Genomic DNA, 21,865 nt, shown 5'->3' with positions numbered 1-21,865 from the left:
TTTTCTTTTCCCCCGAAACCCACTCTAATTGAGGCGCTGGGATTCCTCACGTGAGACGTTGATTTGTAGTTTGAACACGTGGCTCATTCAAAAAGCCGGACACTCGGAGCGGATTTTTTTCCGCCTCCCGCGCCCTCCTCCCTCCCCCCTCCCCCCTCCCCCCTCCCCCCTTCCCCCCTCCCTCCTGCCAGTCACCCTTCTGGTTTTTTTTTTTTTTTTTTTTTTTTTTTTTTTTTTACGGGGAGGCGGCGCCTGCCCTCACGTAGTGTGATATTTTCACAGTCCGCTGGCCGATGCCAAAGGGGTTGGGAAGGAAGAGACAAAAAGTAGTTCTCCCCCCTCCTCCTCTCCTTTTTCTCGCTAATCCCGCCTCCTCCTCGGAGTTAGGAAGACTCGTGGATACGTTTGGGTTGCAGCAAGGCTTTTTTCCTTTTCTTCTTTTTTAATACCCAGCCAGACAAGGCAAAACAAGAACCTTCGGATTTGATTTGTTTTTTTTTCCCTTCTTTTTTCCGCTCGTCGTTCTAGCCTCTGGTTCTTACTGTGTTTGTGTGTTTTCACGGCGAGAAGACGAGGGGGAACAAAACCCGCCGGAGCCCTCCATCACTGTGGGTGGTTTTTAATTTTTCGTTTTTCCTCTGTGTGTTTCTTTCTTTTTTTTTTTTTTTTAAATAAACAACCACTCTTGACAATGAACAAACTGTATATCGGAAACCTCAGCGAGAATGCCGTCCCTTCGGACCTGGAAAGTATCTTCAAGGACGCCAAGATCCCGGTGTCGGGACCCTTCCTGGTGAAGACCGGCTACGCGTTCGTGGACTGTCCGGACGAGAGCTGGGCCCTCAAGGCCATCGAGGCGCTTTCAGGTGGGCCCGGCTCGGCCCCGCCGGCGCGCCCGCCCCGGCCCTGCGCCCCCGCCCCGGCCCTGCGCCGCCCGCCCGGGGCCTGCCGGGGGCGGGGGCCCGGAGCCAGGCCCGCGGCCGGGCCGGGGCGTCCAGCAGGGCCCCAGGCCCGGGCGGGGCGGTGGGGCGAGGTCCGGGGAGCCCTCCTCGGCTGGGGCTTGCCCCCGGCGCCCCCCTCCCGCGGGGGCTCTGCGGGGGGACGCGGACGCGCTGTCCGAGCGCTCCGGCGCGGGCTCCGAGGGCTGCGGGGCTGCGGGAGGCGCGAGCGCGAGCGCCCGCCCGTCAGCGCCCGCCCCGCCCGGGCCCAGGCGCGGGCTCCAGTCCCCGGCACGCCGGGCCTTGGGGGCCGAGCGCGTTCGCCCGCTTCTCTTTTCCTCCGTCCGTCCCTCCCTCCTTGCTTCCTTCCTTCCTTCCTCTCTCTGCTCGGCATTTATGGTGTTGGCTTCGCTGTCCCCCCCCCCCCCCCGCTCGCCCCGGACCCCGGGCGTGGGAGAATGCAAAGTGGCCCCGACCCTAGTGCGGAGTGAGGCCGCGCGCTGGTGCCTCGCACGGCGGCCCGGAGCTTTCTCTGCATCCTGCGGGGCGCAGCCCAGCGCGACCTGGGCTCCACGCTCCGCGGCCCCCGCGCCGGGCGAGCCCGAGGGGCAGGTGGGCGGGGGCGGCCGGGGGTCGCCGGCGCGCGGGGGGGGGGGGCGGGGGGGGCGTCCCGGCCGCGGCCTCCCGGGGGTGGCGGGGACCACGCGTGGTGCACGGGGCGAGCTCGAGTCCCCTCGGGAGCCCGCGCCGTCCTTCGCGCCAGGTTGGTTCCGTGCGGTGCGCTCGGTCCTCGAGCCTCTCCTGCCGCCCCCCGCTCCTGGAGGGCCTGGGCTTGAAGCCGGGAGAAGCGCGGGGGGCCCCTGCGCCCCCCGAAAAAATCCAGCGCGGCCCCCTCCTCAGAGTGCGTCTTAGGGGAGGCCCCGGGGAGGTGGGCGCAGGGGCCGCGTGCGTCCTGCGGCGGCCGCGGAGTTGGGCGGAGGAGGCCGGGGTGCGGGAGGTCGGCCCCCACCCCCGCGGTGCGCCCGCCGCTCGACCCCCTGCGCGCCCCGCGGCGAATCACACAGCCCGGAGGGGTCGGCCTTCCACCCGCGGGTGCCCCGGCGTCCCCCCGGCCTTGACACGCAGCCGGGTGGTGTGTGCGCGCGCGCGCGGGGGTGTCACGGGAGGTCACCTGTGTCACCGCTTAGGCCGGGAGGGTCCTTCGTGCGGAAAGAGCCCCTAACCCTGGCCAACTGCCTTCCGCCTCTTGTGTGTCCGCAGGTAAAGTGGAACTGCACGGGAAATTTATGGAAGTTGAGCACTCTGTCCCCAAAAGACAAAGGTAGGTTTATTCCATTTTCATTAATCCTGTTCTCCCTTATTGGTCGGAAAGACTCTCTACACAGCTGAAAACAACTTCTGGTCCTCGTAACGCTTTTTGGATTACTGTGTGGCTTGGCTTTTCCGTCTTTTATTCCTGGCCTTAAAGTTTATGGCAGGTGTGTGTGCGCGTGCTGGTAAGGCACCGGGGTCTCCCCTGGGGCTCCTGCCACGGGATTAATGGCAGGGAAGTCTCACGGAAGCTCTCAGGTTCTCTAAGTTGCTACAGGAGGAAATCAAACTCTTGAAGGGCCGTTTTGGGAATCTGTAGGAATTAGGAAGCAGTGAGTGACCCTGCCGCACTCCCCACCTTATCAGATAGAGGAAAGCAGCTGCAGACACGCGTGGGTGTGGAGTGTCTTTCCTTTTCTGTCCCGAGTTGGCGGCAATGAGTGTGAGAGGCCTGGGAGGCCGGCTGTGCCTCTGAGAAGGGAGGAATTCGCTGATTGGAACACGTGAGTGAACGCCTGGGCTTCTCCGGCCCAGCAGCCTGCAGACACCCTAGAGTTACACAGGTTGCTGCAAACCAGCCTTTGTCTTCCCTGTACCCTCGTCCTGTTCCCCCTCCCCCGGCCAACACTTTTGCGTACAAATAACCACCAAGAGATTGCGAAGACTAAAGATTTGTACTACTTAAGCAAGGGAGTTGCACTTTTTGGAGAGCGTGTGTAGTGTGTCACTTTACGGAAGATTTGCAGACTGTTTTAACCTCTGTGGAGTAATATGAAGAAATGGCTCCTTCCTCCAGAACAGGCCAGATTCCCGCTCTGTAACTAACTGGGAAGGCGCTACTCCCTTACTGCAGTGCTAGGTTTAGCTTGTGCTTTTCTGGGTTTTGCAAGGTGGGATTAGGGTTTCTGCCTTTCTCTCCTCCCTTCCCCCCCCACTCCGAACCTGGGCTAAGCAATAAGCTGAAAGTTAATCTAAACTAGGGCTGGGTGTGTTTGGTTAGGTATTGGTCAGTGTGTGTGCTAGAGGGCAGGAGGGCTTTGCTATGCACTTCTCTTGTGCTCTGCAGAGAGGGGTGGCTGCACAAAATGTCATCATGTCCCTATTTCTGTATTGAGTTCTCTTCTAGGTAAAGCGTTTTTCACAAACCTTGTTTTTGTTAGAGATCTGGATTTTTGTGGACTTCTCTTGTTCATGGACTTAATTTTTATTAGAATAATTGAAAAGGTATTTGTGTGATGAGATTTAGTTCTAGTTGGGAATTTTGGTGAGGTCAAGTTATTTCACGTAGTAGAAGGGAATTCTTTGTTAAAGGCTTCTAAGATAATAAAGCACCTACTGAAAAGTATCTAAACTGATCTCCGTTTAATAGGAATTGAAAAATTGAGGGAAAAGTCACATTTCTTTAAAAATTTAAAGGCATAGTCTGAATTGTATGGGGGGGATGTAAGTACATTCTGCAAATTCTAATTGGTTTCATGTTTAGCCTGTGTGTCCTAATTTTCTTCAAATGTTGAATAAAAAAGAGGCAAATGGTTGTGTGGAAGGACTGGCATTTTAATATTTGAGAGTTTCTAAATTTAAACATTAAATGTCTGGCATTTTTCAGATACAATTTATGGACCTGCATGTAAATGTAGATTATTTTGCTTTGCTCTCCTGATTTTCTTTTCCAGCCTGGTGTGAATTTCTCCCCATGTGTAGGGAATTAGATTAAAAACATCTGGTAACAGCCTGTTTTATTCTTAAAGGCTTTTGCCCAACCTAAAAACATACTTGTTACTTTATATCGAACAGGGATTTTAGGAAGTATATAAGGTAAAATGCCACCAGTGGCAGCAAGTATTTATCAATGAAAGCTTTTTCATTTTAACAATGTAGATTAAAATTTCAGGCTGATTTCGCTTACATTAAAATGCTCAGGATTTTAAATAATATGTTACTAGCAAATAGGAATGAGGACATTGGAGACAACTTTTTACTAATAGGGAGAACAATCAAGTAAGTCCTTTTCTAGTACCAAATGCCAGAAAAGAAAAGTAGAGGTGTCTTTCTTTACGCAGGAAAATTTGTTGGAAATCTATAGTTTTGTTTTAATTGAACCTTGGAGGTACGATGATGAAGTTTCCCTTATCTGGACCGTTCCATTGTCTGAATAGGCTTTGGGAGAGGTCTGAGAAGACACGTTGGTGATCCATACCTAGCTCCTATGGGAAGGTCAAGAAGTGGTGCTGGTTGACAGTGAGTTGAATGCTGCAGACCAATTCTTGCCAAGTGAGCCTGCTGGACTTCTGGGTGGAGTTCTTTTGTGCTTAGCAGTCATTGCATTCCATCCCATCATCATGTGGGCATCTGAGGCAGGCACACCCACATGTGCAGCAGTGACCTTTATACCTGCTGTGCAAGGCATGTTGGGAGCCCAGTGCTGAAGAATGCTTATGGCAGCACTCTGAGATGGATGAATGGGCTTGTAGCAACTAAACAGGGGAGCAGGCCCAGGAGGCGATTTGACGCTTGGCATGCTGGCCCAACAGTGACTAGGAGCTGATCTGGGCACAGAACCTTTCAGGAAGGGGTGTTGTTGAGTTTGGTTCTGATCATGCTTAGCTCCTGATTACTGAAGTCTCAAGGGAATGTGGAAGGAATGTTGCTTTTCTGCATTCAGATACCCCTCAGTTGGGGAAGATGATAGCACTATTTTACAGAGCTTGAGATCCCCTGTCTCTTGAATGAAGAGAAGATTGCCTTGAATATCTATGTTACACTTTCTATGCTTATTGTAAAAGATAAAGTACATTGACTACCTGGCCTCACTCTGAAGGATAAGCTTAAACACTCAACCCCACTTTCCACCCTGCCTAGGAGGTAAGGGTAGGTCTGAAAATTGTTGTGACTTTTGAAGACTGTGGCTTGGTTTGATTGGAAGAGCTCTTGATACCTTGTGGGACCGAATATGTGCCCCTGTGATTATGTAAATAGCACTGATTTCCTTTTTTGTTATGTTGTGGGCTGTTGGGCATGGGAGAGGGAATGGGAAAGTCGCTGACACTGGGGAACTCACAGGATGGTGGTTTTTGTTTGTTTTCCATGACCTTTTTTTTTTTTTTTTTTTTTTTAAGATTTTATTTATTCATTCATGAGAGACACAGAGAGGCAGAGACACAGGCAGAGGGAGAAAGCAGGCCCCATGCCAGGGAGCCCAACATAGGACTCCATCCCAGGTCTCCAGGATCATGCCCTAGGCTGAAGGCTGCACTAAACCGCTGAGCCACCGGGGCTGCCCTGTTTTCCATGGCTTTTTTAAGTTATGAAAATTTTTCACATTTTTGGTTTTTTTATGGATTAAACTTGCTCATGATTTAGCTGTCAGCATTGATTAAAATTATATGAAGCCAAAATATATTTTGATAAGGGATAAACAAAATAGGATATTATAGTTAACATTTTCCCAGGAAGAATCCATTAAAACAGATTGATGTCTGAGTTCACATGCTTTTTTTGTTTCCTTAAAAAAAGAAAATTAAGTGAACAACTTATTTGTATATTAGAATCTTGTATTTAACGTGTGAATTGGAAAGACATAGCATATATAAAAGTTACTGGGGTTTTAAATGTATCTTACTTAAATGGCTATTTAAAAGTGCTTTATTTTAACAGCTGTCATGTATAGAATAGGATGGTGCCACAACCAGCAATGTGTCCATTAGGGCATATGATCCTGTTGTCTCAGGCCAATAAAAGCTGTTTTTAATGCTGAACCTTTATTTATTTAGGATTTTATTTATTTATGAGAGACACATAGAAAGAGGCAGAGACATAGGCAGAGGGAGAAGCAGGCTCCCTTGGAGGGAGCCTGCTATGGGACTCGATCCCTGGACCCCTGGATCACGGCCCTGAGCCGAAGGCAGATGCTCAACTGCTGAGCCACCCAAGCATTCCCTATTTATTTATTTTTTTTAAAAAGATTTATTTATTTATGAGAGAGGGAAAAACAGGCTCCCCACATGGAGCCCCATGCGGGACTCGATCCTGAGACTCTAATATCATGCACTGAGCCGAAGGCAGATGTTCAACTACTGAGCCACCCGGGCATCTCTAATGCTGAACCTTTATTTTATTTATTCATGAGAGACAGAGAGAGGCAGAGACATGCAGGGAGCCTGATGTGGGACTCGATCCTGGGTCTCCAGGATCATGCCCTGGGCTGAAGGCGGCACTAAACCACTGAGCCACCTGGGTTGCCCTAATGCTGAGCCTTTAAACATAGGCATGAATAGCTATGCTGCTCCTTGCTTATCAGTTTGGTACAGGTGAATCTTATGAATTAGATTTCTCACACAGAGACTTGAGGTTCTGAATGTTAGGAAACTTTCATGGCTGGTAAAGAATCATAAGCAGTGTCTTTGGAGTGCTCAGTTTAAGGTCAGTAATGCATAACTGCTTAAGTGATTGTAGCCAAAAAGATTTTTCTTGATTTCATGTTGTTTTCTCAGTACAGCTTGAGAAAGAGTAAAAGATTTCTTACTTTGGCATTATTAGAATTAAAAACTATATGTATAAATGAATGTTGATACGTAGCTTCTGTGGGACTGTCCACAGTAACACGGAAGACATTATGGAAACATGACATGTGCCTGGAGCCAGTGGGAATTGAGAATCTTGGCTTCCGTTTCTGGCTTTCCTTTTGATTTGTGTGATCACTTACATTCTCTGTTCATGCCAAATGCCACTATAATAAACTAACAGGGGGCATATTTTGTTCTGAGTTTTGCCATTCTGCTCGAAATGAGTTACCAGCTGAGGCTTAAAAATACCTTTTGGGATTAGAGAAATGTAGGGTTTTCCCTGTACACAATTTGTAATTTCTGTAGTATGATAGCTCAATTGCTTTTACACATGTACCTCTTTTGGGCAGTCAGAGGGAAGTGATCTTTGTTATACTTTGAAATCCTTTTATGAGCCATACCACTGCAGTTAATGTGTTGTTAAAGGTCTTGGATTTTCTATTAAAGTGAAGCTGTTGAGCATAAAAACTATATATTTGAAGCAGCTCCATTGTAATTGTCTTTAGCAGTGTTCAGATAACTTTCCTAGCAGTAACTAATTTTTGAATTGTATGATTTACCCATTTTTTGTTTATCCACCAATTTATTTATTTATCCACCAACTTTGGTAGTTGGTTGGTTCTGAGAGGATGGAGAAAGGCTGTGCTATTCTTAGCCAAGTTTCCTTTATTGACTGTTGCCTATGTCTGATTCAAGCTTCTAGAGTAATAAGACAGGAGGTGGCAGTGTGGTAGCAGTGACCAAGGGATGGGATTGGCGTTTTTAGTTAGGAACTCTTTCCCCATAAATCTGATGTTTAAAAAACTGGCTTGGTCTTCCAGGGTTTTACTTGAAAGCTGGTGGCAGATACAGTTTTTGTGCTCTATTAAAACTGAGAGTGTAATTTATTATGGTCTGAAATTGCTGTTTGACAAGTATTGGTAAATAAACACAATTATAAATATGAATATAGTATGTGAATTTTGTTGCCCTGAAGGGGAATGCATAGTACATAAATTATGCATTTTAGGCAATTATCCTGAGACCATTTAACTTGATTAGGAAGTAGTTTGAAATTATTATAGATGTGTTCTTTGAGGAATCTAGTGGAACTATAAGGTGTGTGTCGGTGTTTTGTTTTAGATTTTATTTTTAATCCCACTGTGGGGCTCAGACTCAAAACCCTCAAATCAAGAGTTGTATGCTCTACTAGCTGAGCCAACCAGGTGCCCCAAGTGGAGCTATAACTTGAGAGAGGACTAAGTGTCTAGAATAGCTGCCCTTATCACTTAGTTGTTTAGAAGTTGATTCCATTGCTATCATGGTGTTTCAGTTTTCTCTTGCTTCATAACAAACTACCCCAAAACTTAGTGGCTCAAAATAACCAATTTTCCCTCATGATTTTGTGGATCTGGTTGATGATTGATTCCGTTCCAACATGGTGTCTGTCATTCTGGGTCATTTACTGAGCTGGTCTAAAAGGTCCAAGAAGGCTCTTGGTGTCTGGCCTCTTCACACTGGTCCATGTGACTTTTCTCCACGTGGTATCTCAGGGCTTGGTAGTAGCCCTTGGCTACTAAGTAAGAGTAAATCGAAGCTGCTTGACCTCTTAAAGGCTAGGCCCAGAATTGGCACATTATCCTATCACATATTGTCAATCGAGGCAAGTCACAAGGCCAGCACAGATTCAAGTAGGAAATGGAAAGAGCCTCCATCTCTTGATGGTAGAGTGGCATGCATGTACAGAGAGGAAGAAATTAATGGTGACGATTTTTGTAGATTGTCTTATAAATGGAAGGAGGAGGGGAGGAGTTGTGGCTTCAAAGTGATTGGAACCTAAAATGTCTAAAAATTACATTAAGCACTAGAAATGGGGAGCCAGTTCCCATTGTAATATTGTGGTGAGAGATGATACTAGCTTTGGAATTGATAAATAGTGGTCAGTGTCTGTATATTTCTTTTTTTTTTTTTTTTAATTTTTTTTAATTTTTTATTTATGATAGTCATACAGAGAGAAAGAGAGAGAGGCAGAGACACAGGCAGAGGGAGAAGCAGGCTCCATGTGCCGGGAGCCTGATGTGGGATTCGATCCCGGGTCTCCAGGATCGCGCCCTGGGCCAAAGACAGGCACCAAACCGCTGTGCCACCCAGGGATCCCAGTGTCTGTATATTTCTAAGAAAGGACTAAGAGGATTTGTTGATGGATTAGAGTTATGAGAAGAGTAAAGCATGGCAAGATTTTTTTTTTTTTTTTTTTTTGTCAGAAAAACTAAGTGGAATGGAGGGTGGTGCCATTTACCAAAAATGAAGAGTATTGGGGAAGTAACAAATTCTAGGGTAGAAATCAAGAGCTTCACTTTTGGCGTATTATGTCTCTAACGCTTATTAGAAATTAAGTGAAGTCAAGTACATAGTTGGATATATCAACCTAGAGGGTAGGAATTGGTGAGGTGAGAATTGGAATGTCACTAGGTTGGGGTATTTAAAATCATGGAATCAGATAAGGTTACCAAGAGACTGAGTAAAGGAGAGTAAGGGAGGCCAGTTACATAGAGGAAAACAAGCAGAGTGAAGTATTTCTGGGAGATGCATAAAAAAAGCCCGTGGGTGAGGAAGGTGTTATCAACTGTATGGAATACCACTGACAGTTTGTGATTTAGATGGATGAATGTGAGTGGGGGTGGTGGTAAGTTATAGCCTCTGGTTTGGCAGTAGGTGGATGGAGAGTGATTTATGAATTTTAGAGCAACCTGCGATATAAGCCTTTCTTTCAGAATTCATTTATTAGTATCTTAATTTTTTTTACTTTCCAGAAATATGTCTGAGCATGTACTATTTATAACTTGCTAGAGATGGAAGAGTCCTAAGTTTAGTTGATTCTCTTGCCAGTGGACAAGATTTGTTTGTTTCAGTTGACCTACTCTCTGGCATTTGTTTCAACACTTCTGGTGACTGAGCTCACTTTTTAGATAACTTATTCTACTTTTTATTAATAAACATTTGGAAAATCCTTTGAAGCTGTGGTTCCAAGGCAGTGTAGACCAAGTCCAGTGCTTCTCTGTGGTTATCTCAAGACTTAATTTGGGTATGTTAACTAACTGGAATTAGAAATTTAAAAAAGACAATTTGACGAGCAAGGTTGAAACTATTGGCCAAAACATTTATGGATATCATAGGCTAAGTTTAAAATACTTTAATCACTTTGTTATTTTAGAATGTTGAAATAAGTAAAACATTCCTTCCTTTTTTTTTTTCATAAAAATTTAGCTAAAAGAAATACAAGAAACCTTTTGTAAGTACCCTAAATTCCCTCATTTTTGCATATTTAAAAATTTGGTCCTTGGTAAAGCAGCTTTCTCCTTATATTATGAATCCTGGTTTTGGCCTCAGTTGTCACCAAAACTAGGTGGTGTGTTGATCAGTTGATTTGATACAGATGACTGAATCTGAGTAACTGTCTTTAAGACTTGGTTTATGCAAGTCCTTTGATTATTTTTATTATTTTTAAAGATTTTATTTATTTATTAAAGACGGGGTGTGGGGGGAGAGGGAGAAGCAGGCTCCATGCTGGGAGCCTGATGTGGGACTCGATCCCGGGTCTCCAGGATCATGCCATGGGCCGAAGGAGCACTAAACCACTAAGCCACCAGGGCTGCCCTTTTTTAAATTTTTTTTTAAAAGATTTTATTTATTAAAGACACAGAGAGAGAGAGAGAGAGAGAGAGGTAGAGACAGAAGCAGGCTCCATGCAGGGAGCCTGATGTGGGACTCGATCCCAGGTCTCCAGGATCATGCCCTGGGCCGAAGGCAGCACTAAACCGCTAAGCCACCAGGGCTGCCCCCCCCCCCTTTTTTTTTTTTTTTTAAAGATTTTATTTATTAGAGAGAGAGGCAGAGACACAGGCAGAGACAGAAGCAGGCTCCATGCAGGGAGCCTGATGTGGGACTCGATCCCGGGTCTCCAGGATCATGCCCTGGGCTGAAGGCGGCACTAAACTGCCGAGCCAACTGGGCTGCCCCTCAAGTACTACTTTCAGAATGCATTAAATATCTGCTATTTTAAGAAAGGAAAACCAATAAAAATGAGATAAAGTTATATATATATGTATGAATCCATATATATATATGATTCATTTTTACTGGTTTTCTCATATGTGTGTATACACACACACACACACACACACATATATATGTATATGTATTAGTGGTATTTTACCAAAAAATTCTCCATAAAGGCCTGAGAAAAGTAACTTGCTCAAGACACTGCAGGTAATTAGTGGAACCCATTTTCCCTGTCCTTTGACTCTGCCCTGCCTTCATTCCTCTCACTTAAGATGTCAAATCCTGAAAGTAGCTTACACAGCAGCCTGGTCATGTTTGCAGCGGCAAGTTGGAGCAGAGATGTCCTGTTTCTTGCTTTCTGTGAAGAAAAAAGAAATCTGGTTTGGTTTCTTTGAAGGTTGATTTATTGTCTTCCTGTAGGAAAAAGATGAGCACAGGTAGTCTGGAATCTGGGGCTTACTATCAAATAAAAATATCTGGTCATCCTGTTTTAAGATGGAAAGAGGAACTGCTTCTTCCTTTAAGGTATTTTTTTTAGCAGCTTCATCTTAAATATAAATGAATTGCAGAGAAGTTGGAGGGAGGCCTAAGGAGGTATGAGAGTAGAACAGAGGGCACGAGGAAGTAGATGCCATGGCTCTATCTCAGGCATGTGATTGTGACTCATGGGCTATGTTTTAGATTGCAAAAGAGGTAGAATTGTCCCGAGTGGAGTCCATGGTGCTTGGTTGTCCCAGCTCCTAACCAAGTTTAGTAGGGTCCTGGCTTGCAGAAGGAAATCTTTTAAACTTGAAAATACTGTTAAGGATAGGGAGAGAATAAGTAGGCGAAATTGTGCTGGTACCTTTTGATTAGGAGCTCTGATGCTTATGCCAAGGGCCCTTGTTGAACTGAAGGGTATTGCCAGAAGAATGTAGGATATGAGGTCTGAGATCTGTGTTTAATCCCAACTTTATTTTCTAAATGCATAATGTTGATTAAGGACAAGGAAATTGAGTTCTGGGCAGATTAGAATGGTAAATAATGCCTGATAGGATCCTAGGGACAACATATGTAAAGCATCAATACAGTATTATTTGGTAGTAACTTCAGTGGCAGCTATTGTATTTTTCCTCTCTAGATTTAAGTACAAAGGCTGGATGTAGGTTATATTTGGTGATAACAGAAATACAGAAAACTTTTTTTCTGGTTTTGGATGTGGACTCATGTAAGTAGAAATCTGTGGGTGGTGTTTTTTTATTTTATTTTAATTGAGCATATAATACCTTTAAAAAAATACTGTATAACCTAGATATAAGAGAGTATATAAATCTTAAGTAAACTTGAATTTTTATCTGTGTGTGCATTCAAATTAATTCAAAACACATGATATACAGTGTGAAAAGACTTGCTTTTCAGCCCAGGTCTTATAGCTGGTGATTTGGTATATTATTTTCCAGAAATTCTTCTATGAATGTGTCAATAAACTTTTTTTTTAGTTTAATCAAATTGTTTATAATTTGTGCTTTTATTAAATGATGTATCCTGAAGAATCTTCAGTGTAGGTTCTTTTTAAACTACCATATTGCTCAACATAGATGTGCAGCAGTTTAACTTTTCATAATAGTCTGTTGAGTGTATCCTTTATGTCATAAGACTCTTGGTTGGATATTTTTATAAGGTAATTCTTAGATTGGGAATTGCTATGTCAGAAGACATGCACATTTAAATTTGAAAGTGCTCTGCCAAAAGCACTTAACTTATATTGACATGGTTAGTCATAAGACAACCAAGAGAGCAGTTTTCTTCTTTGTCTTTTTTTTTTTTGGAACTCTTTTACAAATTCTCATATCTTTGTGCAGGGGCCATGCTGATCTTCTCTGTTTTGTTCCAATTTTAGTGTGTGTGTTGCTAAAGTGAGCACAAGAGAGCAGTTTTCAATGAAGTATGCAGTGAGACAGTTTGGTTAAAAACTATTTTCAGAGGGCACCTGGATGGCTCAGCCGGTTAAGCATCTGCCTTCCGCTCAGGTCATGATCCTTGCTTCATGGATTGAGCTCCGTGTGGGGCTCCCTCCTCAATGGAGAGCTTGCTTCTCCCTCTCCCTCTGCCTGCTGCTCCCCCTGTTTGTGCTCACTCTCATTCTGTCAAATGAATAAAATCTTAAAAAAAAAAAAAACACAACCCAAAAAACTATTTTCAGGGTGCTTGGGTGGCTCATTTGGTTAAGTGACCTTTGTCTTAGATCATGATCCAGGGTCCTGGGATTGAGCACTGAGTGGGGCTCCTGCTCAGCAGGGAGTCTGCTTCTCTCTCCCAGTACTCTTGTGCTCTTTCTCTCTCTCTTCCTCTCTCTCAAATAAATAAATAAAAATTTAAAAACACCCTATATTTTCAAGCATGGAGAACTGTATGAATCCAGGAATAGCCTTATTCTTTATACCATGGATGTTGTGCTAATTCTGACAAACCTAGGTCCTTATTCATTTCTGCCTCTTGTATGTAAAAAAAAAAATTTTTTTTGAAGATTTTATTTATTTATCCACGAGAGACACAGAGAGGCAGAGACATAGAAGAGGGAGGAGAAGCAGGCTCCATGCAGGGAGTCTGATGTGGAACTCGATTCCAGGACTCCAGGGATCACACCCTGAGCCAAAGGCAGATGTGCTCGACCGCTGAGCCACCCAGGCATCCCCTCTAGGACAGCTTAATGCTAGGTTTCAGAGGCTACAAAGAAGAATAAGGTATTTGTCCCAAAGAAAAAGTACACGGAGTATACTGACTTTCACTTTGTTCTCTTTCAATGCCTGGGTGATATTTTTATCTTGAACACCAGCAGTGCCTCACTGGGCATTGATCCAGAGGGTGGATGAATATCTCTGCAGGTAAAGAGAAGGTGTAAATATGTCATGGGGTATGTATGGTATGCCCCAGAAACACAGGGTTGGGGGGCGGGCATTAGGCTTAGGTGGATATTGGTACAGCCAGCCAGGTATAGGTTCAGAGAGGGATGTGACGGTAGATGGAGGCTTTGTGCAGTGGGGATGGAAAAGGCAGGAGGGACAGCAGGAGCCAAGGCATGTGAGTGTGAAATATCCCAGTGTGTGTGGGGGGGAACTACAAGCTGTTTGGGATTAGAGAGGCTCAAGTGTGAGGCTGGATGGTGGTTGAGGCTGAGCCTAGAGCGGGTGGTAAGAGCAGCCTGTGTGCTTGAGGAGTGACTATTTGATTCTTGATCTGTTAACTATCAGAGCTCAGTTAGTTAATACCATTCAGCAGATGGTTATTTGGGATCATCATGCAAGACTTAATGCCTACATTAATTTCTGGTCACAAGTCGTCATCTTGAAATGCTTTTACCTTTGAAGTACTTTGTGAGAACGGCTGTGCCCCAGTAAACTCCATGGCACTTAGAGCTGTTCTTAGGATACCCTTTGACAGGCTACTTAGGGTAGATTGTGATATGATGAGGAATCCTGTGGTAAGACTGAGCCTGTGTTGTTATACACGACCTAAAAAAGGTAACAGAATAAGACAGTCATCAGTAGTGATGATTAAAACATTTGGTGCTATGTGATTTTTATTAAGGCATTTCAAATGATATAATGAACCATTGGAGAAAAATGGGACACTTTGGTGCGCACATAGGATTAGCTGAGCAAAATTAGGGGTGGCAGTAAAGCACAACAGTGGGGAGGGCCAGTGACCTCTTGCTTGAAATCACCTGGACCTCGGTTGTGATCCTCAGCACACTGATTAAACTCTCCGAGCCTCTTAGTTTATCAATAAATAGAGGCAATAAAAGTTACTGCACTAGGTTGTTGGGAATTGAATGATGTTCCTAAAGGATTCTATATGACACCTAAATGGTATTGTCTTTTTTTTTTTTTTTAATATTTTATTTATTCATGAGAGACACAGACTGAGAGAGAGGCAGAGACACAGGCAGAGGGAGAAGCAGGCTCCATGCAGGGAGCCCGATGTAGGACTTGATCCCGGGACTCCAGGATCACACCCTGGACTGAAGGCAGGCACTAAACCCCTGAGCCACCCAGGGATCCCACTAAATGGTATTGTCTTATACTAATAAGCTGGTATATTTACATGTGGTAATTGAAAATAAATTATTCCTGGGTAATCCCATGGTTTGCATCTCGTGCACATAGTTTTCACCTTTCTTTGTAGAAGATGAGTGTGTTGTGAATAAGACTTTGTACTTTGTGTCTGGATGTGTAGGTTTTAGGATCTCTAAAATGTATCTAGTTGTGAAATTGTCTTGAGATACCATTAAAAAGATTAGGAGATAAATGCTATTAATTTCCAAGAGGAAGACAACATACTACAAAAATATACAAAAAATAAAAGTGGAATGCACAGAAGTGGGAGTTCAGAAGGAAATATCTGAAAAGCCAGTGTACTTAGGAAAAGATACTTAATCATAGTAGTAATGGGGGAAATGACAATTGTAATGGCAAATTTTTGCCTATCAGGTAGGGAAAAATGAACAAGAGTGTTTGTTCACTTTTGGTGTTGGCAGGAGTGTAGAGGAATGGGTGCTCATATAGCTAGAGAGTAAATTGGCAAAGACTTCTTGGTATGTCATTTGGTGATATCTGTTGGAACTTAAAATGTAGGGGTGCCTAGGAAGCTCAGGTTAAGCATCTGCCTTCAGTTCAGGTCATGATCTCAGGGTCCTGGGATCCAGCCCCACATGAGGCTCCGTGCTCAGCAGAGAGCCCATTTCTCCCACTCCTGCCATTCCCCCTGCTGTGCTCTCTTTCTGTCAAATAAAATCTTTAAAAAAAAAAAGAAAGAAAGAAAGAAAGAAAGAAAGAAAGAAAGAAAGAAAGAAAGAAAAAGAGGGGCACTTGGGTGACTCAGTAGTTGAGTGTCTGCCTTTGGCTCAGGTGGTGATCCTGGGATCAAGTCCCACATTGGGGTCCCCACAGGGAGCCTGCTTCTCCCTCTGCCTGTGTCTCTGCTTCTCTCTCTCTCTCTCTCTCTCTCTCTCTCTGTCTCTGTCTCTTATGAATAAATGAAATCTTAAAAGAAAAAAGAAAACTTAAAAAATGTAATGTAAATGTAAATACCCCTGAAACAAGTATCATGGAAAACAACTGGTTCTCATGGTTTTCTGCGATCCATAAGCATATTTTTCATCAACAATATTGTAAAAAATCTCCAAAACACCAGACAGGTCTTGATAAAAAGATGTTTTGAGAAGGAGTCCATACTATATGCAGATAAACATTTAGGTTTGATTATATCACTCATTACATTTTATCTTATTTATTAAAGATTTGTTCATAAATAAATGAATAAATCTCTAGCCTTTAATTTGTCTGGAACATTTAACAGTTAAACATTTCTGGGCTTTAGAAGGTAGATTTCTCAAAAAGAGGAAGACACCCTAGAACCCCTTCTCTTCTTTCCTATCTTTTTCTTTAAAAACATCACTTGGCAGGAGCGCCTGGGTGGCTCAATCGGTTAAATGTCTGCTTTCAGCTCAGGTCTTGACCCTCAGGAACCTGGGATGGAGCCCTACATCGGGCTCCCTGCTTAGTGGGGAGCATGCTTCTCCCTCTCTCTCTCTGCCCCTCCCCCTGCTCATGTGCTCTCGCTTATGCTTGCTCTTTCTCTCAAAAAAGTAAATGAAATCTTTAAAAAAAAAAAAAAAAGTCAGGGATCCCTGGGTGGCGCAGCGGTTTAGCGCCTGCCTTTGGCCCAGGGTGCGATCCTGGAGACCCGAGATCGAATCCCACGTCGGGCTCCCAGTGCATGGAGCCTGCTTCTCCCTCTGCCTATGTCTCTGCCTCTCTCTCTCTCTCTGTGTGACTATCATAAAAAAAAAAAAAAACAAAACATTTATTTGACAGAGTGTTAGAGAGCCCAAGCAGGGGGAATGGAGAGGGAGGAGCAGGTGTCTTGCTGAGCGGGGAAGTCCATGTAGGACTCGATCCAGGATCCCAGGACTGTGCCCTGACCCAAAGGCAGACACTTAACCACTGAGTCACCCAGGCATGTCCCCGCTAAAGCTTTTTTTTTTCTTCCCCTAAATCTTAAAAAAATCACTTGGGGTTAATGTTGAACAATTTAGGCATATTTTAGGCATTTTTTTTTATTTTAGGCATATTTAATATCTTTTTTCAAGCTAGCTATTTTATTTGTAGTGTTCTATTAAAAAGAAAGAGCTGCCAAAAAGACACTTTTGAAATTTTTTCAGTATTTTCTTTTTTAAAGATTTATTTATTTATTTATTCATGATAGACACAGAGAGCGAGAGAGAGGCAGGGACACAGGCAGAGGGAGAAGCAGGCTCTATGCCGGGAGCCCGACACGGGACTGGATCCTGGGACTCCAGGATCACGCCCTGGGCCAAAGGCAGGCACTAAACCGCTGAGCCACCCAGGGACACCCCCCCCCCCTTTTTTTAAGTAAGCTTTACACCCAACATGGGGCTTGCACTTATGGTCCCGAGATCGAGTCACCTGCTCCACCCACTAAGCTAGCCAGGTGCTCCAATTCTGTGGTATTAATGGGAAGTTCCAAAGAAAATGTACCATGTTCAAACAAACTGTACTATAGTACATTTATTAGTAGTTAGAATGATAAAGGTTTATATGAGATGACATGGGAAGAACAAATTGAAAAGTCAGTAATGGGATAGCTTTTAAAATACAAGTATTTGGAAAAAGAAACCTTTCATATGTATATATTGGTGTATGGAAGATTGCCCACCATGAAGAGTGGTCATCTCTATAAAAGATTAGTTAATCAGGGAGAGGAGAGGTTCATGAATACCCTACTCAAATGGTTTTCATGTTTTTGGTTTTGACCCTTTGACACTTAAAAACTTAGGACCCCAAAGAGCTTTTGTCTGTTTTTTACTTTTTGATCTATACTGCATTAGCAGTTAATAATGTTCAAGATTATTTTATTTTAAAGATTTTATTTATTCATGAGAGGGGGGGAGAGAGAGAGAGAGAGAGAGAGAGGCAGACACACAGGCCGGGGGAGAAACAGGCTCTGTGCAGGAAGCCTGATGTGGGACTCGATCCTAGGACACCAGGATCAGGCCCTGGGCTGAAGGCGGCGCTAAACCGCTGAGCCACCCAGGTGTCCCAAGATTCTTATTTTAAATAAAAAACTGTAATAAATGCCACTACGTATTACTAAACATAAGAGTTTTATCTAAAAAAAAAAAAAAACCCAAAAACTTGTAAAACCAAAATAAAAATTAGAAAAATGGAATTGTTTTACAATTTGTGCAAATTTCTTTAGTTTTTGGCTTAATAGCTTGATACTCAGAGCTACTTCATGCAACATGTTGTGATGTATTTTGATTGAAGTATATGAAGAAAATCCAGTCTCACACAGATAGAAAAGGAAAGGGATATTTTTTATTTTTTAAAAAAGTTGTTATTTATTTATTCATGAGAAACACAGAGAGAGAGAGAGAGGCAGAGACACAGGCAGAAGGAGAAGCAGGCTCCATGCAGGGAGCCCGACATGGGACTCGATCCTAGGCCTCGAGGATCACGCCCTGGGCCAATAACTGCTGAGCTACCCAGGGATCTCCAAAAGGGATATTTTAATTATCTTTTTAGATGATTGTGGATATTCTTTGTTCCTACATCAAAACTCAACAAGTGGTGGTTTTTTAAAGGCTAGTTGAAACATGGGATATCGTATCAGTGTGAAATCATATCAGAGAATTTTATACTGTTAGGTTAAAATCCATTTGTCTCTCTTGCACTTTGAATGCCTCCTTTATCCTTAAGTATTGGGAAACTGTCAAAGCTCATGGTTTGCCAGAAGTTTGATTTTTTTTTTTTTATACTTTCAAGCTCAAATTTAGTCATTGGTAATGAATACCATTAGTTTTTTTTCTTGAAGTGACTGGCTGACTTTATTCTCTTTTGAGAAAATGTCCGCCAGATACTCAAGCTTAAGTAAACATAGTTTGCCTATAGCTCTTTCAAGTAAAAATGGTGCTCTGTGAAAAAAAGTGGCTGATTCAGTTTTGCAACTCAGGCAACTGCACAGTGCTTTTTTCCAGGAAAAGCCATAATAGATAGCAGAAGTACTTTATGCATACTGGCTTTTTCTTCACATAGCTATTGACCAGACATGTACCCAAGAGTTATTTAAGAAAATTAAGAGTTTTTACTGCTTCATCAAGAACATTTAAAAATGAAACTTGGATTGTATTTTACTGTGAGCGCCTGTGAAGAATGCAGTGACTGCTATAGTTTCGTGCCACTGCTTTGAGTCGTGCTAAGGTGCCAGCAGTTTACCCACTGCTGTTTTTGCCCTGTTTGCTTCAGTGCAAATGTCAACACAGTAAAAAAGGCAAATAACAACTTTGTATTATAAAAATAGTTTTGCCCTCTTGTCCTCTTGATAGTGCCTCAGAGACACCCCCCACCCCCAGGAGTCCACATACTTATATGTTGAGAATTGCTGCTCTGCCCTACATGATATTTGAAATTATTTGGATTCGGTTCTCCTGTGAATATGTATTTACATCATAACACAACAGATGGCAAGAACAAGGGAGGATTTTCTGCAACTTTGTGGCATGTTAGCCTCAACAGGGAGTTTTACAGAAGTCGGTTTGTGAAAAACAGGTGTGGGAAGCAGAAAAAACAAAACAAAACAACAAAAGAAAGTAAGCACAAAGGAAAAATCTAGGTGTATGAAGGACAAAATAGAATAAATAGTTAGGGAGCACTTAAAACAAATGCACATTAGTGAAATGAAGTGAGTTTGGACATTTAGGGACACAACAGTGGCTTTTTAAGTTCCTTAAACCAAAGCAAACCCCAAGTGTTGCTGGCTATAGGTCTTGCTTCAGGAAATGAAGTGTTCAGTACCTTTTGTTATTCCTAGGACATTGAAATCTAGTCAAAGTATCTGGGCTTTAACTTAGTTTGTTCTGACAGTTCAGGTGTTTTGAGGCTGGAAGCTTGTGGTGATTCATTGTATTTGTAATGACGACCAAGTGAAGAGTCCTGCCTCTGACCTATTTCAGCCTGCTTTCCTTGCCCTCAGTAACTGTTGGTTAAATTTAGAAAATAACTACTTTTGTTCCTATCACAGGAGAGGTACTTTTCTTGTCTTAGATAATTTTTTTTCCTTTAATAATTATAATATGAATGACCTTTCGTGTTATTTCACCAAGTCTTTCCATTCTGTATATTTTCTCTGGTTTGAGAAAGCTTGGTAGCTTGCCATTATGTTATCTTTTTTGCAAATGGTTCTGTTTTGCTGATCTTGGATCTTAGCAGTTTTTATTTTATTTTTTTAATTTTTTTTTTTTTTAAGATTTATTTTGAGAGGGAGAGAGCCTGTCTGTGTTTATGCATGCACGTGAGTTGGAGGAGGGGCAGAGGGAGAGAGAATCTCAGACAGACTCCTGCTGAGCTGGGGCAGTAGTGGTGCCCCACCCACAGCCCATGACATAGGTCATGACTTAAGCTGAAAATTAGGAGTCTGACACTTAACTGAATGAGCCACCCAAGCACCCCTGATCTTAGCAGTTTTTAAATGACTGATTTAACAAATTTTGGAATACTTACTAGTGGGGAGTACTTTAGGTTCTTGGGAGAGAGATTTTTATTTTTTTAAGATTTTATTTGACAGAGCGAGCACAGTCGGGGAGTTGCAGAGGGAGAGGGAGAAGCAAGCTCTTCACTAAGCAGGGAGCCCAACGTGGGGCTCAATCCCACGACACTAAGATCATTACCTGAGCCAAAGGCAGTTGATTAACCAACTGAGCCAACCAGGTGCCCCAGGAGAAAGAATTGAACATATGAACTTAGTCTTTTTTTTTTTTTTTTTAAGATTTTATCCACTTATTCATGAGAGGCACAGAGAGAAAACGAGGCAGAGACACAGACAGAGGGAGAAGCGAGCTGCATGCAGGGAGCCTGACGTGGGACTCGATCCCGGATCTCCAGGATCATGCCTTGGGCTGAAAGCGGCGCTAAACCGCTGAGCCACCCGGGCTGCCCTGAACTTAATCTTGAAGCATAGGGTGTATGGTGACACTTGTCACTTAGAACAGGCACTGGCTGCAGTGGCTCTCTAAGCAGTTGAAACGTGGCTAGTCCAAATTCAGTTGTTGTGTACATGTTAAATACACACTAGATTTTGAAGACTTTGTTGAAAAAGAGAATATAAAATATCTCATGGATATTTTTATGTTAATTTCACCTATTTCTTTTTAGTTGAATGTGGCTACAGGAAAATTTAGATGTGGCTTGCATTTGCAGCTTGTGTTATTTCTGTTGGACAGCACAGATTTAGAGAGGAGATACGGACAAAATATGTGATGTGAGGCATGTTAAAAGCTACAGAGAAAAATAGGGTAAGGAAGAATGAGACAACTGGCAAGGGTTGGCTTTGATTTTTTCATATCGAATGATAAAGGAAATCCTCACCGATATGGTCCTGCATGCTCAGAGGCTTGTAGGAGGTAAGGAAGTGAGATGAGCATGTAGGTAGGTGCCAAGTGGGGAAGAGTGACCAAAGCAGAGGGGACAACCAAAGTCCATGCATGTTCACTGCTTTCTAGTCAATGAGGAGGCCATCATGACTGGATTAGAGCAGGAGGAAAGCCATAGGAGATGAGCATGCATGTTGGTAGATAGGAATGTAATGAGAGGAAGCTATGGATGGGTTATTATTTTTATTTTAAAGATTTTATTTATTTGAGAGAGCGTGCACATGAGTGAGCGTGTGCATGTGCACGCATGAGCCAGGGAGGAATAGAGGGAGAGGGACAAGCTGACTCCGTTCTGAGCATGGAGCCCGATGGGAGACTCAACCCTGAGATCAACCTGAGCTGAAATCAAGAGTCAGACACTCAAAAAAACAAAAACAAAAACAAAAAACAAACAAAACCAGACACTCAACCGACTGAGCCACACAGGTGCCCCTGGAAGGATTTTTATTTATTATTTATTTTTTTTAAGATTTTATTTATTCATTCATGAGAGACACAGGTAGAGGGAGAAGCAGGCTCCATGC

At 43.3% G+C, this 21,865-nt stretch overlaps 1 protein-coding gene and 1 non-coding gene across 2 annotated transcripts in view; one reads left to right on the top strand and one right to left on the bottom strand.

The window, feature by feature from the left end:
• The first annotated feature begins 220 nt into the window (after nucleotides 1–220).
• IGF2BP3 (insulin like growth factor 2 mRNA binding protein 3) overlaps nucleotides 221–21,865 on the top strand; it is a 149,940-nt gene continuing 128,295 nt past the window's right edge. The window contains exons 1-2 of the mRNA XM_072764544.1: nucleotides 221–866; nucleotides 2,199–2,259. Of these exons, the coding sequence (XP_072620645.1) occupies nucleotides 692–866; nucleotides 2,199–2,259 (236 nt within the window). The 5' untranslated portion in view covers nucleotides 221–691. The remainder of the gene's footprint in view (nucleotides 867–2,198; nucleotides 2,260–21,865) is intronic.
• LOC112915900 (U6 spliceosomal RNA) lies at nucleotides 12,648–12,755 on the bottom strand. The gene has a single exon (XR_003234189.1). It is a non-coding gene; the product is annotated as a U6 spliceosomal RNA (small nuclear RNA).

The sequence above is a fragment of the Vulpes vulpes genome, chromosome 7 (assembly GCF_048418805.1).
Source record: "Vulpes vulpes isolate BD-2025 chromosome 7, VulVul3, whole genome shotgun sequence".
Lineage (NCBI taxonomy): Eukaryota > Metazoa > Chordata > Mammalia > Carnivora > Canidae > Vulpes > Vulpes vulpes.
Note: the sequence above shows the minus strand (reverse complement) of the source record. Positions and strands in the feature narration are given on the sequence as shown.